This window comes from Terrapene carolina, unplaced genomic scaffold (assembly GCF_002925995.2).
Source record: "Terrapene carolina triunguis isolate 2854851 unplaced genomic scaffold, T_m_triunguis-2.0 Scaffold402, whole genome shotgun sequence".
In the NCBI taxonomy this organism is placed as follows: domain Eukaryota; kingdom Metazoa; phylum Chordata; order Testudines; family Emydidae; genus Terrapene; species Terrapene triunguis.
In genome coordinates, this window is record NW_020664753.1 from 2,076,861 (window position 1) to 2,092,588 (window position 15,728).

General features: G+C 43.7%; 1 protein-coding gene across 1 annotated transcript in view; it reads left to right on the forward strand.

Moving 5' to 3' along the window:
• Positions 1 to 669: 669 nt before the first annotated feature.
• The window catches only part of PTPN20 (protein tyrosine phosphatase non-receptor type 20), a 26,003-nt gene continuing 10,944 nt past the window's right edge, over positions 670 to 15,728 (forward strand). Inside the window, exons 1-4 of the mRNA XM_024210359.1 lie at positions 670 to 690; positions 1,034 to 1,107; positions 2,883 to 3,001; positions 14,456 to 14,604. Of these exons, the coding sequence (XP_024066127.1) occupies positions 670 to 690; positions 1,034 to 1,107; positions 2,883 to 3,001; positions 14,456 to 14,604 (363 nt within the window). The remainder of the gene's footprint in view (positions 691 to 1,033; positions 1,108 to 2,882; positions 3,002 to 14,455; positions 14,605 to 15,728) is intronic.

Consider the following 15,728-nt stretch of genomic DNA (forward strand, 5'->3'; position numbering starts at 1 on the left):
AAACTGACAGTACTGAGAAAAATGGATGAATAAAGGAGCAAAGCAAAATATCTTGTCTCTGCTAAGAGACCAACAAAAATCCCCATGGCTTTCTCCACTCAATTTGGTCCATAGGTGTAGAAATTGGATTACTGAATTCATGCTTCTTTTGCATTTCTGATGGAGGGAAAGTAAGCCTGAATATATGGCAATAAGACAGAAATGGTGACTTTTGTAGAGGTACTTTTGGGGATTCAACAGTTTATACTTTGTAACATGCAAAGATGGTTTTCTGATTGCATCTGAAATACAAATTAGGGAAAGAATGAGAGTAAATCCATCCTGAACTGAAATCTAAGTAAATATCTCTCAAACATTACAATTGAGAAGGAGCAATTTGCATATGATAAAGGCAGACGTTCTGTATCATAATCTAAATGCAGAACCCAATTATCACTCTGGAACTTTACAATCAGCCACCGATACGCACGCTCTCTCCTCCATCTGGAGGGCAATCAAGTGTCTGCTTTCTCTGCCAGTCAAGTGTTCCTTCCATAGACGAGCTGCTCCGTGCCACTAACAGCTGGCATTGTTGTGCCTGGGATAAAAAGCAAGTTATTGCCAGTAGTTCATGCTCATCCAATGGTGCTTCCTGCTGCCAGTTAATATAGTATATGGGAGACAGAGAGCATGGCGTGGATCGTAAATCCTGTAAGTGATTGTACTCTCATTGTGAGAGCAGAGAGGAATAATTTATATGGATCCCTCCAGATCTCAGTGATGCATGCTAGGATGTCAATTGTACAGAGATGTCTGGATTGTTGTGGAGCTTGCAAATACAGCTGAAGAGACTTTTTACGCTGAGTAGGTTCTGCAATGCTGAATTGAGATTCGTGCATGTATCTTTGACCGGGAAACTTTCCATTTCCCTTTTCTGGCTTTGACAAGGGACATGTTTTTGTCAGATAAGAAGTAAATTTTTCGATAAAATTAACGATATTCTCAATGCTTCCTCCCATTAATTTTTCACTATGGTTTTATTTTGTTTCCACAGGATTCAGAAAGTAAATGCGGTTCACCCCTGCAAAGTCAATCAACTGAACTGGAGTATGGGGCAAATGCAGACAGGTCAGTCTTTCCAGCACATAAAAATTCATGACAATGTACAGCATGGCCAGTTTGTTCTATTTCTTTGAGCAGTCCTAATATCATAGATTTATACAGCACCATCCATCCCATAGTCAGTCCCAAGCTATAATTATTCAGCACTTTTGAAATGCAGCTACCTCTGGAATGGGGATGCCAACAAGTCCCCCCACAGCAGTGACGGGAGGGGGAATTTTGGACAAGGACATCAAGGCATATTGTACTCTTAGAAAAATCATCTTAAGGTTTATGTTGTGTGTGCAGCACCAGGTGGTCAGATTTTCGTGCTCAGCACCCTCAGCTGCCGTTGACATTGCTGGGTGTCCCCGGGTTCTGCTTGGCTCTACCTTGGAAGTCATCGAATCTGTGATCAGAAACAGTCCCCCATGACAGAGATCAGTCATCTCACAACATGAATAATGAATTAGTTCATCTGAGCAGCCCATTGACTAAAATACATTTGTATAAGTCATTCATCAAATGACAAACAAAACCATAAAGATCAAAGTCTATTTGGGGATAATTCACAAACAGAAAAAAGAGTTCATATGGTTGAATAAATAGTTGGCCCCACTTTCCAGCAGAGACACATGGATGTGAACTGGAAAAGAAAATGTTAATCAGCCATTTTCATAACCGTCAGAAGTATGTAGCTGCAATTTTGGTAGAAAGTTTGGTGGGTTGTGTTTTCCACAAGATCAGTAGGGGGCCCATCCCTCATACAAGCAGAGAAAGAAATTGTGTGTGATTTTCTTGCACTTAAAGGCACAGGAATTGTTTTTTTCTGTTTGAAATTAACAACTATGATAAAGAAGACAAATATTTGTATCTGGCATTGGTCTTTGTGTAGTTAAAAGGTGAGAATGTGACCCTGGTGTGACCTGCTAGTGCCGTTTCATTGTGGACTGTTGTAGTTCAAGATGAGCTAACGTTTCTTATGTTTAGTTCTATACTAGACTCAGACTTTAAAACCAGAAGGGACCATCATGATCATCTAGTCTGACCACCTGCACATTGCAGGCCACCGACCCTCACCCACTTCTGAAATAAACCCATAACCTCTGGCTGAGTTACTGAAGTCCTCACAGCACGATTTAAAGACTTCAGCTTACAGAGAATACACCATTTACACTGGAAATGGGTTCCAGCTAAAAGTGTGAATCTGGATCTAAACTTTCCCAAAATTTAGTGTGATTTAGATCTGGGGTTTTGGTTTGGCCCATTGAAGAGTTAAAAGTAGCCTCAAAGTTCGGATTCAGATCCAGACTTTCCAAAGTTAAGCAGTGTTTGGATTAGGATTTTCTATTCAGGGCTATCTCTGTTCCATGCTGTAAAACACTCTGGGGGATATTTATTTTAGGAAGCCCTACCAGCTATGCCTATTAGCTAAGGTAGGTTAACACTTCTATTATAAGACTCTATTTTCAGTTGCTCATAACTTTACCATGCTTTAACTGTTGTTAAAGAGTTGTTTGGGTTTACATATAAGGTCTCCTCAGCCTTTTAAAATTAAGCTCCATAAAGTTAACAGCAGATACTGTTAGCTGCTGTATTTACAGACACTGCTACAGACAAGGGGACCCTTTGCTGTGGGGGACTTGTGACATCCAAAACTCATGCCAGTGCCTGAAAACGGAAAGTTAGTGAAAGTGCTGAGTGGTTTAAAAAGGAGCTTAGAACTCAAACACTTATGCAGCCTTCACTGTAGTGGTGGCTCCCTCTCCCAACTAGAATGTTAACTGAATGTTGCTTTACAGATCACAGAAATACTCCAGGTGTGAAAGCAGCCTTAGAACAGACAGTCGGGAGTCTGAGACTGACAGCTGGATGAGTGAGGAAGATGACGTGGCCCGGAGGATTTCTGTTCTAACCAGAGGTAAATGTGTGAAAGGCTCTCTCTTTTCTTTAACATACTGACCCAGATTCCCAGTATAGCTTTAATGAGCTCAATAGAATTAGGCCCATTCCGGAACTGTCTGTTCTGTGTTTGTACAGTGCCTAACACTACTGGTCTGTAAGTAGGGCCCCTAGATGCTACACTGATATAAATAATAGTAGGACACCAGCTGAGGCTCTCTCTCTATCTATCCCACCTGTGGCTTCTTGGAACACAACTTTCATCATTATGCTGCATGCTATGGCCGTTGGAACTTCATGATAATGGCAGGAATAGAGCTTAGATTGTCCTGCTCCAACAGTACAGGCCCTTGTAACTTGAGCTAACGAGGAATCGCCATTTGCTGTTAGCACGACAGGGTCTATGACCAAAGCTGGACCAATGGAGATATTATTTGTTGAACAATGTAATTAAATTTACTGAATCAATTACTCCTCATTTATAGTTGCATATGATTTGACCAGATCTACAAGCTGAGCAAATAAAGGGGAAAAAGTTAATTACCTGATTTATTTGAATAATGTCACTCCATTTCATAGAATCATATACTTTAAGGTCAGAAGGGACCATTATGATTGTCTTGTCTGACCTCCTGCACAACGCAGGCCACAGAATCTCATCCACCCACTTCTGTATCAAACCCCTAACCCAGTGGTTCCCAAACCACTACCTAATTACCATGAATTTGTGGCTAAAAGAAGGAACTTTGAAACGAAAAGCAAGTTCTTCTGGTACTCCAACTGTGGCCGAGATAAACGATAGCTCAGACATAGGTTAGGGCAGTGGTTCCCAAACTTGTTCCGCCGCTTGTGCAGGGAAAGCCCCTGGCGGGCCGGGCCAGTTTGTTTACCTGCCGCGTCCGCAGGTTTGGCCTATCGCGGCTCCCAGTGGCCGCGGTTCGCTGCTCTGGGCCAATCGGAGCTGTTGGAAGCGGCATGGGCCGAGGAACGTACTGGCTGCCGCTTCCAGCAGCTCCCATTGGCCCGGAGCAGAGAACCGCGGCCACCGGGAGCCGTGATCGGCCGAACCTGCGGACACGGCAGGTAAACAAACCGGCCCGGCCCGCCAGAGGCTTTCCCTGCACAAGCGGCGGAACAAGTTTGGGAACCACTGCCCTAACCTATGTCTGAGCTATTGAAGTCTTCAATTCGTGGTTTAAAGACTTCAAGGTGCAGAGAATCCTCCAGCAAGTGCCCCATGCTGCAGAGGAAGGCGATAAACCCCCAGGACCTCTGCCAATCTGCCCTGGAAGAAAATTCCTTTCCGACCCCAAATATGGCGATCAGCTAAACCCTGAGCTTTTGGGCAAGACTCAACAGCCAGACACCCAGGAAAGAATTCTCTGTAGTAACTCAGATCCCACCCCATCTAACATCCCATCACTGGCCATTGGGCGTATTTACCACTAATAGTCAAAGATCAATTAATCGCCAAAATTAGGCTATCCCATCATACCATCCCCTCCATAAACTTATCAAACTTAGTCTTGAAGCCAGATATGTCTTTTGCCCCCACTGCTCCCCTTGGAAGGCTGTTCCAGAACTTCACTCCTCTGATGGTTAGAAACCTTCGTCTAATTTCAAGTCTAAACTTCCTGATGGCCAGTTTATATCCATTTGTTCTTGTGTCCACATTGGTACTGAGCTTAAATAATTCCTCTCTGTAACGGGGTTGGGACTCACCACCACGGCACCGCCTACTGGTTGTCCCGGGAATTAGCTCAGTCCAGTGGAGCGCCCCCTCCTGGTGGTTCCCCGTGCATCGTCTCGCCCTCAGTTGGCGTGTCTGAGCCCTCGTCACTCACCAACCCGCGGCATCCTCTTCGGGACCACTGCCCTCCGGCAGTGCCCCTCAGTCCTTCCACACCCCCTTCCGGTTGTGCGGGTCAATCAGCAGTCTCCTTGTCCAGCCACCGTAGTCAACCACACACCCCAAAGTCTAATCCCTCCCGTCAGGGATCTGGCGTGGTCTGTACCGGCCGCTCCCTACGGCCAATGGCTAGATGTACTGCAAGGGGGTGGGGGGGGGGACCCAGGCCCGCTCTCTACTCTGGGTCCCGACCCAGGGACCCTCTGGCGGCAGCCTCGCTGTCCTCCTTCTCTCCCTTCGTCTGTCCGCTTCCCTGGGCTGCTTCCCCTATGGCCCCTTGCACCCGCTAGGCCCTTCCACTCAGGGCCTGCAGCCTGGCAGGCCTCAGGCTAGAGCTCCCCTCTGCTCCCTGAGCCTGGTCAGCACTGCGCTGTCCGCGGTGCTAGTCTCTCAGTTTGGAGATAGACCTTCCCCTCTCGAAGGCCTGGGACAGACTGACTGCTCTCTCCCTGAGCAGCCTTCTTATAGGGCTGAGCCTGGCCCTGATTGGCTGTCTCCAACCTAGGCCCTGATTGGCTCCCAGTAAGCCCTTCTCTGATTGGCTACCCTGTCTGCGCAGGCCCACTGGTCTGCTGCAGCCTAAATTCTCTAGGAGTGGGGCGGCTGCCCCACTACACTCTCCCTCCCTGGTATTTATCCCTCTGATATATTTATAAAGAGCAATCATATCTCCTCTCAGCCTTCTTTTGGTTAGGCTAAATAGGCCAAGCTCTTTGAGTCTCCTTTCATAAGACAGGTTTTCCATTCCTCGGATCATCCTAGTAGCCCTTCTCTGTACCTGTTCCAGTTTGAATTCATCCTTCTTAAGCATGGGAGACCAGAACTGCACACAGTATTCCAGATGAGGTCTCACCTCCTTATCTCTACTGGAAATACCTCGCCTGATGCATCCCAAGACCGCATTAGCTTTTTTCACGGCCATATCACGTTGGCGTCTCATAGTCATCCTATGATCAACCAATACTCCGAGGTCCTTCTCCTCCTCTGTTACTTCCAACTGATACGTCCCCAGCTTATAACAAAAATTCTTCTTATTAATCCCTAAATGCATGACCTTGCACTTTTCACTATTAAATTTCATCCTATTACTATTACTCCAGTTTACAAAGTCATCCAGATCTTCCTGTATGATATCCTGGTCCTTCTCTGTATTGGCAATACTTCCCAGCTTTGTGTCGTCCACAGATTTTATTAGCACATTCCCACTTTTTGTGCCAAAGTCAGTAATAAAAAGATTAAATAAGATTGGTCCCAAAACCGATCCCTGAGGAACTCCACTAGTAACCTCCCTCCAGCCTGATAGTTCACCTTTCAGTATGACCCGTTGTAGTTTCCCCTTTAACCAGTTCCTTATCCATCTTTCAATTTTCATATTGATCCCCATTTTTTCCAATTTAGCTAATAATTCCCCATGTGGAACCATATCAAATGCCTTACTGAAATTGAGGTAAATTAGATCCACTGCGTTTCCTTTGTCTAAGAAATCTGTTACCTTTTCAAAGAAGGAGATCAGGTTGGTTTGGCACGATCTACCTTTTGTAAAACCATGTTGTATTTTGTCCCAATTACCATTGACCTCAATGTTTTTAACTACTTTCTCTTTCAGAATTTTTTCTAAGACCTTGCATACTACAGATGTCAAAGTAACAGGCCTGTAGTTACCCGGATCATTTTTTTTCCCTTTCTTAAAAATAGGAACTATGTTAGCAATTCTCCAGTCATACAGTACAACCCCTGAGTTTACAGATTCATTAAAAATTCTTGCTAATGGGCTTGCAATTTCATGTACCAGTTCCTTTAATATTCTTGGATGAAGATTATCTGGGCCCCTCGATTTAGTCCCATTAAGCTGTTCGAGTTTGGCTTCTACCTCGGATGTGGTAATATCTACCTCCATAGCCTCATTTCCATTTGTCATCCTACCATTATCCCTAAGCTCCTCGTTAGCCTCATTAAAGACTGAGGCAAAGTATTTGTTTAGATATTGGGCCATGCCTAGATTACCCTTAACCTCCACTCCATCCTCAGTGTTTAGCAGTCCCACTTCTTCTTTCTTTGTTTTCTTCTTATTTATATGGCTATAGAACCTTTTACTATTGGCTTTAATTCCCTTTGCACGGGGAAATTTAATTCCCTTTCTACATGGCTTTTGGCCTTTCTCACTTTATCCCTACATGTTCTGACCTCAATAAGGTAGCTTTCCTTGCTAATCCCTCCCATCTTCCACTCCTTGTAGGCTTTCTGCTTTTTCTTAATCACCTCTCTGAGATGCTTGCTCATCCAGCTTGGTCTACAGTTCCTGCCTATGAATTTTTTCCCCTTTCTTGGGATGCAGGCTTCTGATAGTTTGTTGAACAAATTCAGTTATACCCTATTTCAGTGTTTCCCAATCTTTTTTGGCCACGGAACACTTTTTAGCCTATTACGGAACACTTATAATATTATTTTGTAGTCGTTTGGTTTTCAAATAAAAAATTGCGTTATTTATGCTCAAATATATTTTATTTTATAAAACAAAGCAAAAATACAAATTTAAAATAACTTGAACTAACAATTTCTAACTGGAAAGCGCATATAAAGTAGTACAAAAATCAAGTGCAAGAGTCAAAATTAAAAACAGTGTTCTACTTAAAAAAAAATGTTTTTATATATACACAAACACCAAACAAATTAGATTTTTACTAGGAAAATCTATTTTTATAAACAGAAATACAAATTTGGATTTAATGGGATTGGTGTTTCTGCTTAATATTAGGAATAATGCTGGAAAGTTGAATCCTCGTGTCAGGCGCAGCATCAAGTCTATTCCTATATTTGGTTTTTGTTGCAGTATAATACAAAAATCTGTCTCACACAAATAAGTTGTAGCAAAAGGAAGGAGCACTTGAACTGCATGTTTAGCCACATTAGGGTACTCTTCTATTAAGCTGCTCCAAAAATTATTAAGTGGAAGATCCTTAAACTTTTGTTTCAAATCAGAGTCAGAAATTAATTCAATTAGGCTTTCATAATCGTGCGCAGTAAAGCCGACTGGTTTGGCTGTAATTACAAACGGATTTCGAACCCAAACATTATCAACAGTAGTTGTAGGAAAATATTCTAATCAAGAGGCCTGCAAGTCACGTAAGTGCTATAAAATGGTGCTGGAAACTTCTTCATGGACTGTAGAATTTATTTCAGACAGAAATTCATGTACTGTAGGGAAGCAATCAAAGTTATTCTGTTCTACAGAAGATGCCCAGAATTCCAGTTTATTTTTTAACGACAAAATTTTATCCATTGTAGTAAAAATGGTCACATTCTTTCCTTGCCATGACAGATTAATTTCATTTAATTTTGCCAAAATATCTGCAAGATATGCAAGTCTCATTAGCCATGAGGAATTTGTCAGACAGTCATTACATTTTCGTTCTGAATTATCTGAAGTGAAGAATACCAGTAGTTCATTACGAAGCTCAAAAAGCCTCACAAGCACTTTTCCTCTGGATAGCCACCTCCGTATGTAAAAGAAGGGCTTTGTGCTGACTACCCATTTCCTCACTCAAAATTTTAAATAACCTGTATTGAAGTGCTCGAGATTTGACAAACTTGATAATTTGTACTGCTTTATCAAGCACAATTTTCAGATATGCTGGTATTTTTTTAACTGCAAGTGCTTGTCTGTGTAGAACACAATGGCTCTTACTGCTTTCTGGTGCCACATTTATGATTCGCGTTACAGCTCCCTTCATCTTCCCGATCATTGCCCGAGCACCATCAGTACATACATCAATACATTTTCCCCAACTAATTTCATACTTTCTGATAAAATTGTTGATGCAGTTGAATATTTCTTCTCCAGTTGTGTTGCTTTGCAGAGATTCACATAAGAGCAGGTCCTCTTCAATAATATTATTAAATCTATATCGGACAAATACTAGTAGCACAGCAAGTCCTGAAACATCAGTGTACTCATCTAGCTGCAATGAATACTCATGGCAAATTTTCAGTCAGCAAACTAGCTCTTTTTCTATGTCACCGGCAAGATCTTTAATACGGCGTGCAACAGTATTATTTGACAACTGTACAGCATCAATTTTTTTACCAGACTGCTTGCTCAACATGCACGTTACAATATCTTTTGCGCAAGGCTTGATAAGCGTTTCTCCAATAGTGTGAGCTTCTCTGGCAAGCGCTATATGGTAACTTACTCGATAAGATGCCTCTGTTGCACTTTTGTTGTCTGTTTTAGCAATTTTAATCATCGAAAGTTTACAATTTCAAAGTGAGTCACGCTTGCTCTTGAAAAATATTATATCTTTGTCTTTGTATTCAGCATGCTCGGTTTCCAAATGCCTATGAAGTTTAGCAGGAGCCAATGAACTGTTTGCTAGTATTTTGTTGCACACGACGCACTGCGCATCAGGAACATCTTTATTTCCAACACACGTAAAACCGAAATACAAATAACTTTCATCATACTTTCATTTTGGTCTTTTAACACCTGCTTCTTCTTGTTTTTTGATATACTTCAGTGGAAATTCTTTCATCTTGGATAACTCACTAGTACTAACAGATTTTTCGGCAACAAAAGACTGCGATTGTTCATCCTCACTTTGAAGTGTCACAATATTTTGCTCGTTTATTTCGGCCACAGTTGGAGTACCAGAAGAACTTGCTTTTCGTTTCAAAGTTCCTTCTTTTAGCCACAAATTCATGGTAATTAGGTTTAGTAACAATATTTAGAAATACTGATTTTGTTTGTCACAAATATTTATATTGTTTCAAGCAAAGCTAGTTTAGTTTTGCTTATTGCACACACGGTAAAGACCCACAGGTTTGAACGTGTTGAGTGAATATGTTATATTCAACATGGCATAAAGAGAATGGTGTGTGCATACCACTGCAATTCGCGCAGCCTCGAGCGGAAGGGGTACAACGTCACTAACTGAAACGTGCCCGAAAGGGGTAGACGTCAACATGCTTGTGTGCCACGTTCTCTTTACGCCATGATATTCAATACGAGATCTATCAATAACTGGAAAAAGAGTTTTATGTTAAATTATAGTCATTCAAAAAGAGTTGTAAACTACTCTTCAAATATGCCAAATTTAAAATTAAAAAAAATTTAAAGACCCTTTTTTTTGAATTATGATTCTTTCACGGAACACCTATTCACATCGTGTGGAACACCAGTGTTCCGCGGAACACAGTTTGGGAAACACTGCCCTATTTAATCACCTCGACTTGCAATCATGATTTTGTCCATTAGGGGGCAGTGGTACACATTCACACTAGCCAGTTCTATACATTGTTTTGCTGAAAGAGATGTAATAGAGGTTAAGGCCAGAAGGGACTATTAGATCAATTAGTCTGACCTCATGTATAACACAAGCCAGAGAATCTCATCATTGATTCCTGCAGTGCAGGGAATTATTGTTTCCTGCTGCAGAGGTGAATACCCTAGCAGAACCTCTGGGCAGTTCTTTTAAACGGACATCCAGTCTTACTTTAAAGACTCCAAGTTAATTATTACATTTATGATTTATTTAATGCAAAAGGGAAGGTTCTATGGGCACCATGGAAGAGTTACAAGTTATGCACTAATTTTTTCATCTTAACTTTAAATTCGTTTCCAAGGATAAATACAGTAATTCACCTGAAAGACAATATCACACAAAGTGTGGAGAAGCACTGAAATGAATTCCAGTACAATGCTACAAAATTCATACTGGCCTTTTAATGCTCAGGGTTAGAAGAGGACCTGAAGATCTTGCAGAAAACTTGATCCAAAAACACAAACGGGGACTACTGAAGGAAACAAAGAAAGGGGGAAAGAACCAATTCTAATTTAAGGCCTTGGTCCTGCCAACACATAAACATATGTTTCATTTTATGCGTGTGAGTAATCTCCTTGAAATCAATGGGACTGCTCATGCACTTGAAGTTAAATCCTTTGGTGCATTAGGGGCTGAACCTCTCTCCAAAGGCCTCAGAAGACCCCCTAGTCACAGCAGGACTCAGCCTTATCTGTCTTGTGAGAAGTTCAATTGCTCCTATGCCAAATACAGAAGAATACCTTGAGCAAGGGATGGTGATGATTGAGGGCTTGTTAGATGAACACTTAGTTGATTGCAAACTGGGATGTAAATTTACAGTGCACTAGCATGCCATGCACTAACTGTCCGTGTGGACCCTGCTACCACACACTAAAAGTTCCCTAGTGCACTTTGACCTACTGGTCCCTTAGGCTAGGTCTACACTGGGGGGGGGATCGATTTAAGATACGCAAATTCAGCTACGCGAATAGCATAGCTGAATTCGACGTATCCTATTCAACTTACCCCGCTGTGAGGACGGTGGCAAATTGACCGCCGCGGCTCCCCCGTCGACGGCGCTTACTCCTCCTGACGAGGTGGGAGTACGTGCGTCGATTCGGGGATCGATTTATCCGTCTACATGAGATGCGATAAATCGATCCCCGAGAGATCGATTTCTACCCGCTGATCCGGGCCGGTAGTGTAGACTAGCCCTTAGACTCCTAGCTGCGCCACTCCAGGAGTATCTCAGACACTGCTGTAAGGTGCAGTTTCCACTCAGCTTCCCTTTCCTCTGCAGAAGCAGTAATTTGCTGATGGATGGTTTTCACCAGCAGCAGAGTACGACACGCCCTGTGCAGGCTCAGCTCTGTCGACTGGTGCATAGGGGCACATAGCCAAAACACCATCCATTTCCTGCCCACTTGATTTTATGAAAGCATTTGATAGTGTCCACAGAGCGCCTTCTGGAAGATCCTGAGACAATAGGGAATTCCAGCAAAGATTATTACTTTGATAAAAACTTTGTGCTGCATCTGGACACAAAGCAGAGACGCCAAATGATTTAAGATAGTTTCTAGTGTAAGGCAAGGTTGCGTATGACCCCCCGCTTCTCTTCTGCATTGTCATAGACTGTGTGATGAGAAAAGTGATGGCTGCTGCCGAGAACATGGGCATTGCTTGGGCAAGAGATGAGCTGTGAGACTTCAGTTTTGCAGATGATCTAGTGATATTGGCTACCAACTTGGATGGAACGAAAAGATTTTTTATGAGCATAAAAGCAGATACTGCTAAAGTGGAACTTTGTATCAGTAAGCAGAAGACCAAGGCCTTGGAGATAGGAGAGAATGCTGTCAATGCAGGCGGATTGATAAGAGTACAAAGGAGTGGATGACTTGTCTATCAAGGAAGTGCAATATCTGCTAAAGGCCAGCTCGCTGAAGAAGTGAAGTCAAGAATCAGTAAAGCTTTTGGATGCTTTACCCATTTATCAAGCATCTGGAAGAGTCAGAGGAGGCGATACAACGCTATTGCCCTTTCAACACTACTGTATGCCTCAAACATGGCAGCTGGTGGGAGTACACAACAGGGAACTGAATGCATGTCACCAGTATTGTTTGAGACGAATTCGTTGGAGACATTGTGTGACCAATGTGGAAGTGCTGTGCTGCACGAGTCAGCAGACTGCAGACTCAGTAATTAGACAGAGATGGCTTCTGTGTCATCAGGCCATCCCATGGCAGAAAAACAAGGTATATCTTAGACTGGTTTCCACCTGGAAGGAAGAGAAGGTGTGGAGGACAAGGAATGACCTATGGCAGGACAATTGAAAAGGCTGCTGCCATCATGGAGACAATTTACGATAGAGTCAAACACCTTACTCCAGATTGACAGCAATGGGAAAAATGAGTTGCCTCATATACCACTAGACACAGAAGGGTATAAGTCTTCCCTGCCTACTGCCCTCTCCCTTGGTCTGGGCTAGGACAGTAAATGAGCATTCAGCAACTACTAACTTCTGTGTATCTAGACCCCAGGTCACACACAGAAGTGTAAACGGTATTTACTCCCCAGCACAGGTGCTTAGTCCAAGTCATGACCTAGCCTTGAAATATTAGGTCAAATCAAGGCAGGGTCCCTCAATTTCAGTATATGCAGACCATATTCATAAAGACAAGCCACAGAGTAACTCACCTCAGCATCTCTGGTTCCAGTGTCACCAGCGGTCTGAACATAGACTCACTGTATTGTCGCACGAGAGTTCAGATAGACCAAATGTGAGTCTTCATATTCCATTGACCTAGCAGTGTTTCATGTAAGAATATTTGACATTTATGCAGGTTTTTTAACCATTTACCCATGTGCTCAATAGACCACTCTCAAATTGGGACACCTATCTCAGGTAGGGCTACAACCAATAAAAATTCATCTTTGCTTTGGTGCAGCCAACTTGCTGAAAAATTGTAAGTCCTTGAGTGGGATGGAAAGGTAAAAATAGAACATGATATATTTCCTGACTTGGGGAAAAAAGTTAATGTACAGTGATTATTGCTAGAACCAGGAAAGTGACCACACTAATCTGTAGAACAGGGATCGGCAACCTACGGCACGCATGCCAAAGATGGCACGCGAGCCAATTTTTGATGGCACGCGGCGGGCTGAGCCGCTCAGCCCGCCGCCGCTCTGCTGTTTCCGCCGCCAGCTCCTGCCAGCCAGGGTCCCACTGCCGGTCCCACTCAGCACCCACTTCTGGCCTGGGTGAAGGAACCCCAGGCTGGCAGCGGGCTGAGACCCCGGCTGGCAGGAGCCAGCGGCCGAAACCCCAGAGTGGCGGTGGGCTGAGCCGCTCAATCGCTGCTCTGGGGTTCTGGCTGCTGGCCCCTTGCTAGACGGGGTCCCCACCGCAGCCCCACTCACCTTGCTTCCGGTTGGAGTTTCAGCGCAGGCCCCCTGCCAGACAGGGTCCAGGCCTCCGGCCCTGCTCAGCCATACCAGCCACCAGTTCCACTCACCTCAGCTGCCAATCTGGGGTTCCAGTCGCCGACCTCCTGCCAGCTGGTTAACAACTAATCACTCAGAAGCCTGTGTGCAGCTTAAAGTATCCAAATACGTGCTAGACATTGGAAAGCTCAGCAAGGAAAAGCAAGGGCAAGGATCACACTAAACTGATAAGATTTGCATTTTAATTTAATTTTAAATAAAGCTTCTGAACATTTTGAAAACCTTGTTTACTTTACATATAACAGTAGTTTGGTTATATAATATTTAGACTTATAGAGAGACCTTCTAAAAAACGTTAAAATGTATTACTGGCACGTGAAGACTTAAATTAGAGTGTATAAATGAAGACTCAGCACACCACTTCTGAAAGGTTGCTGACCCCTGCTGTAGAAAGTAGAGGATTTACAGTGAAGATGTGGGTGGAGTCTTTTGCACTAGTTTAAGCAGGCATTGAAGTATACAGTTCTGCAGTAACATTGTATTTAGTCTAGGCTGTGTTTAGCCACTGCACGTGGCCATGAGCTGCAGTGTTTGGCTCAAGATCCAGCTTCCATGAAATATGGGGGTTTAGATACAGGGTTTTGACTTATGCTTGTGTCAGCTGGGAACATAAACGAGGTTGAGAAACTGCTTCTGGATTCTGCTTCCAAAAAGTAGGTGGCAAAAGGCACTGAAGACTAGCAATCCCCTCCTTTTCAAAGCCAGCAGTGTGTGCGCATTGCACTACAAAAATTAAACTCATTCCCTCTTTGTTGTCAATGCCTAGGCAGAACACTTGTTTCTGAAGACGAGCTGACTCAGCTGACTCACATTATGCCATCGCTGACTGGGGTAGATCTGAGGTCTCGTCTCAGAGTTCTGATCCAGAACCTTCGGAGGCAGATTGAAGAGCAAGAGATCCTGAAAGAGTTTGTGGTGAGATGTGCTGCTTGGCTTTTGTAGGCCTAAGTGTTTGGCACAGCTGGGAAAGTGAGTTGTATGTGAAAAAACCCAATCTCTCAAGGATTAGCACGTCCCCACTGGCTGGAGGAGAGATCTGTGGGTGCGGGTGATCCTTTCTGACTCCATTGGGTCAGGGAATCACTCCCAGATAGACTATGACCCATGATCTGTGCTCAGAGGAGATCTTCCACATGCAGCTCTCCCTCTTTCCATGCAGGGGAGGGCTCAGTCACCTTGATGGCCCTTTCCCTATGTCCCTAGACTCTATTGGCTGGTGGGTATTTGTACATCTCCAACTGACACAACTGGGAATCACCTTAGGTGTATTAACTTTTTAGCAGAGCACTCTCAGATCTGATGTGCTGTTGTGTTGGGGGGATTCCAGGGGTGGCAGCAGACTGAAGAATTCCTGACTATGCTCCCAGGGAGCAGGATTAGAAATCGATCAAAGGAAATACTTTGTTACACAATGCATGATTGATCTGTGGAACTCATTGCTACAAGAGACCATTGAGGCCAAAAGCTTCACAGAAAGATGGTAACAAATTAGAGAAAGTCCAGAGAAGAGCAACAAAAATGATTAAAGGTCTAAAAAACATGACCTGTGAGGGAAGATTGAAAAAAATTGGGTTTGTTTAGTCTGGAAAAGAGAAGACTGAGAGGGGACATGATAAATGTGTTCAAGTACATAAAAGGTTGTTACAAGGAGGAGGGGAAATAATTGTTCTTAACCTCTGAGGATAGGACAAGAAGCAATGGGCTTAAATTGCAGCAGGGGAGGTTTAGGTTGGACATTAGGAAAAACTTCCTAACTGTAAGGGTGGTTAAGCACTGGAATAAATTGCCTAGAGAGATTGTGGAATCTCTGTCATTGGAGATTTTTAAGAGCAGTTTAGACAAACACCTGTCAGGGATGGTCTAGATCAGGGGTCGGCAACCTACGGCACGCGTGCCAAACACAGCACGCGAGCCGATTCTGAGTGGCACGCAGCTCCCTGCCGCAGTCCCGGCCCCCAGCCCCCCCGCCCACCGCTCTCCCCTGCAGGGGCAGGAGGCAGAAGCTTGGTTCTGCGGCAGCCAAGCTTCCCCCCTCCCCC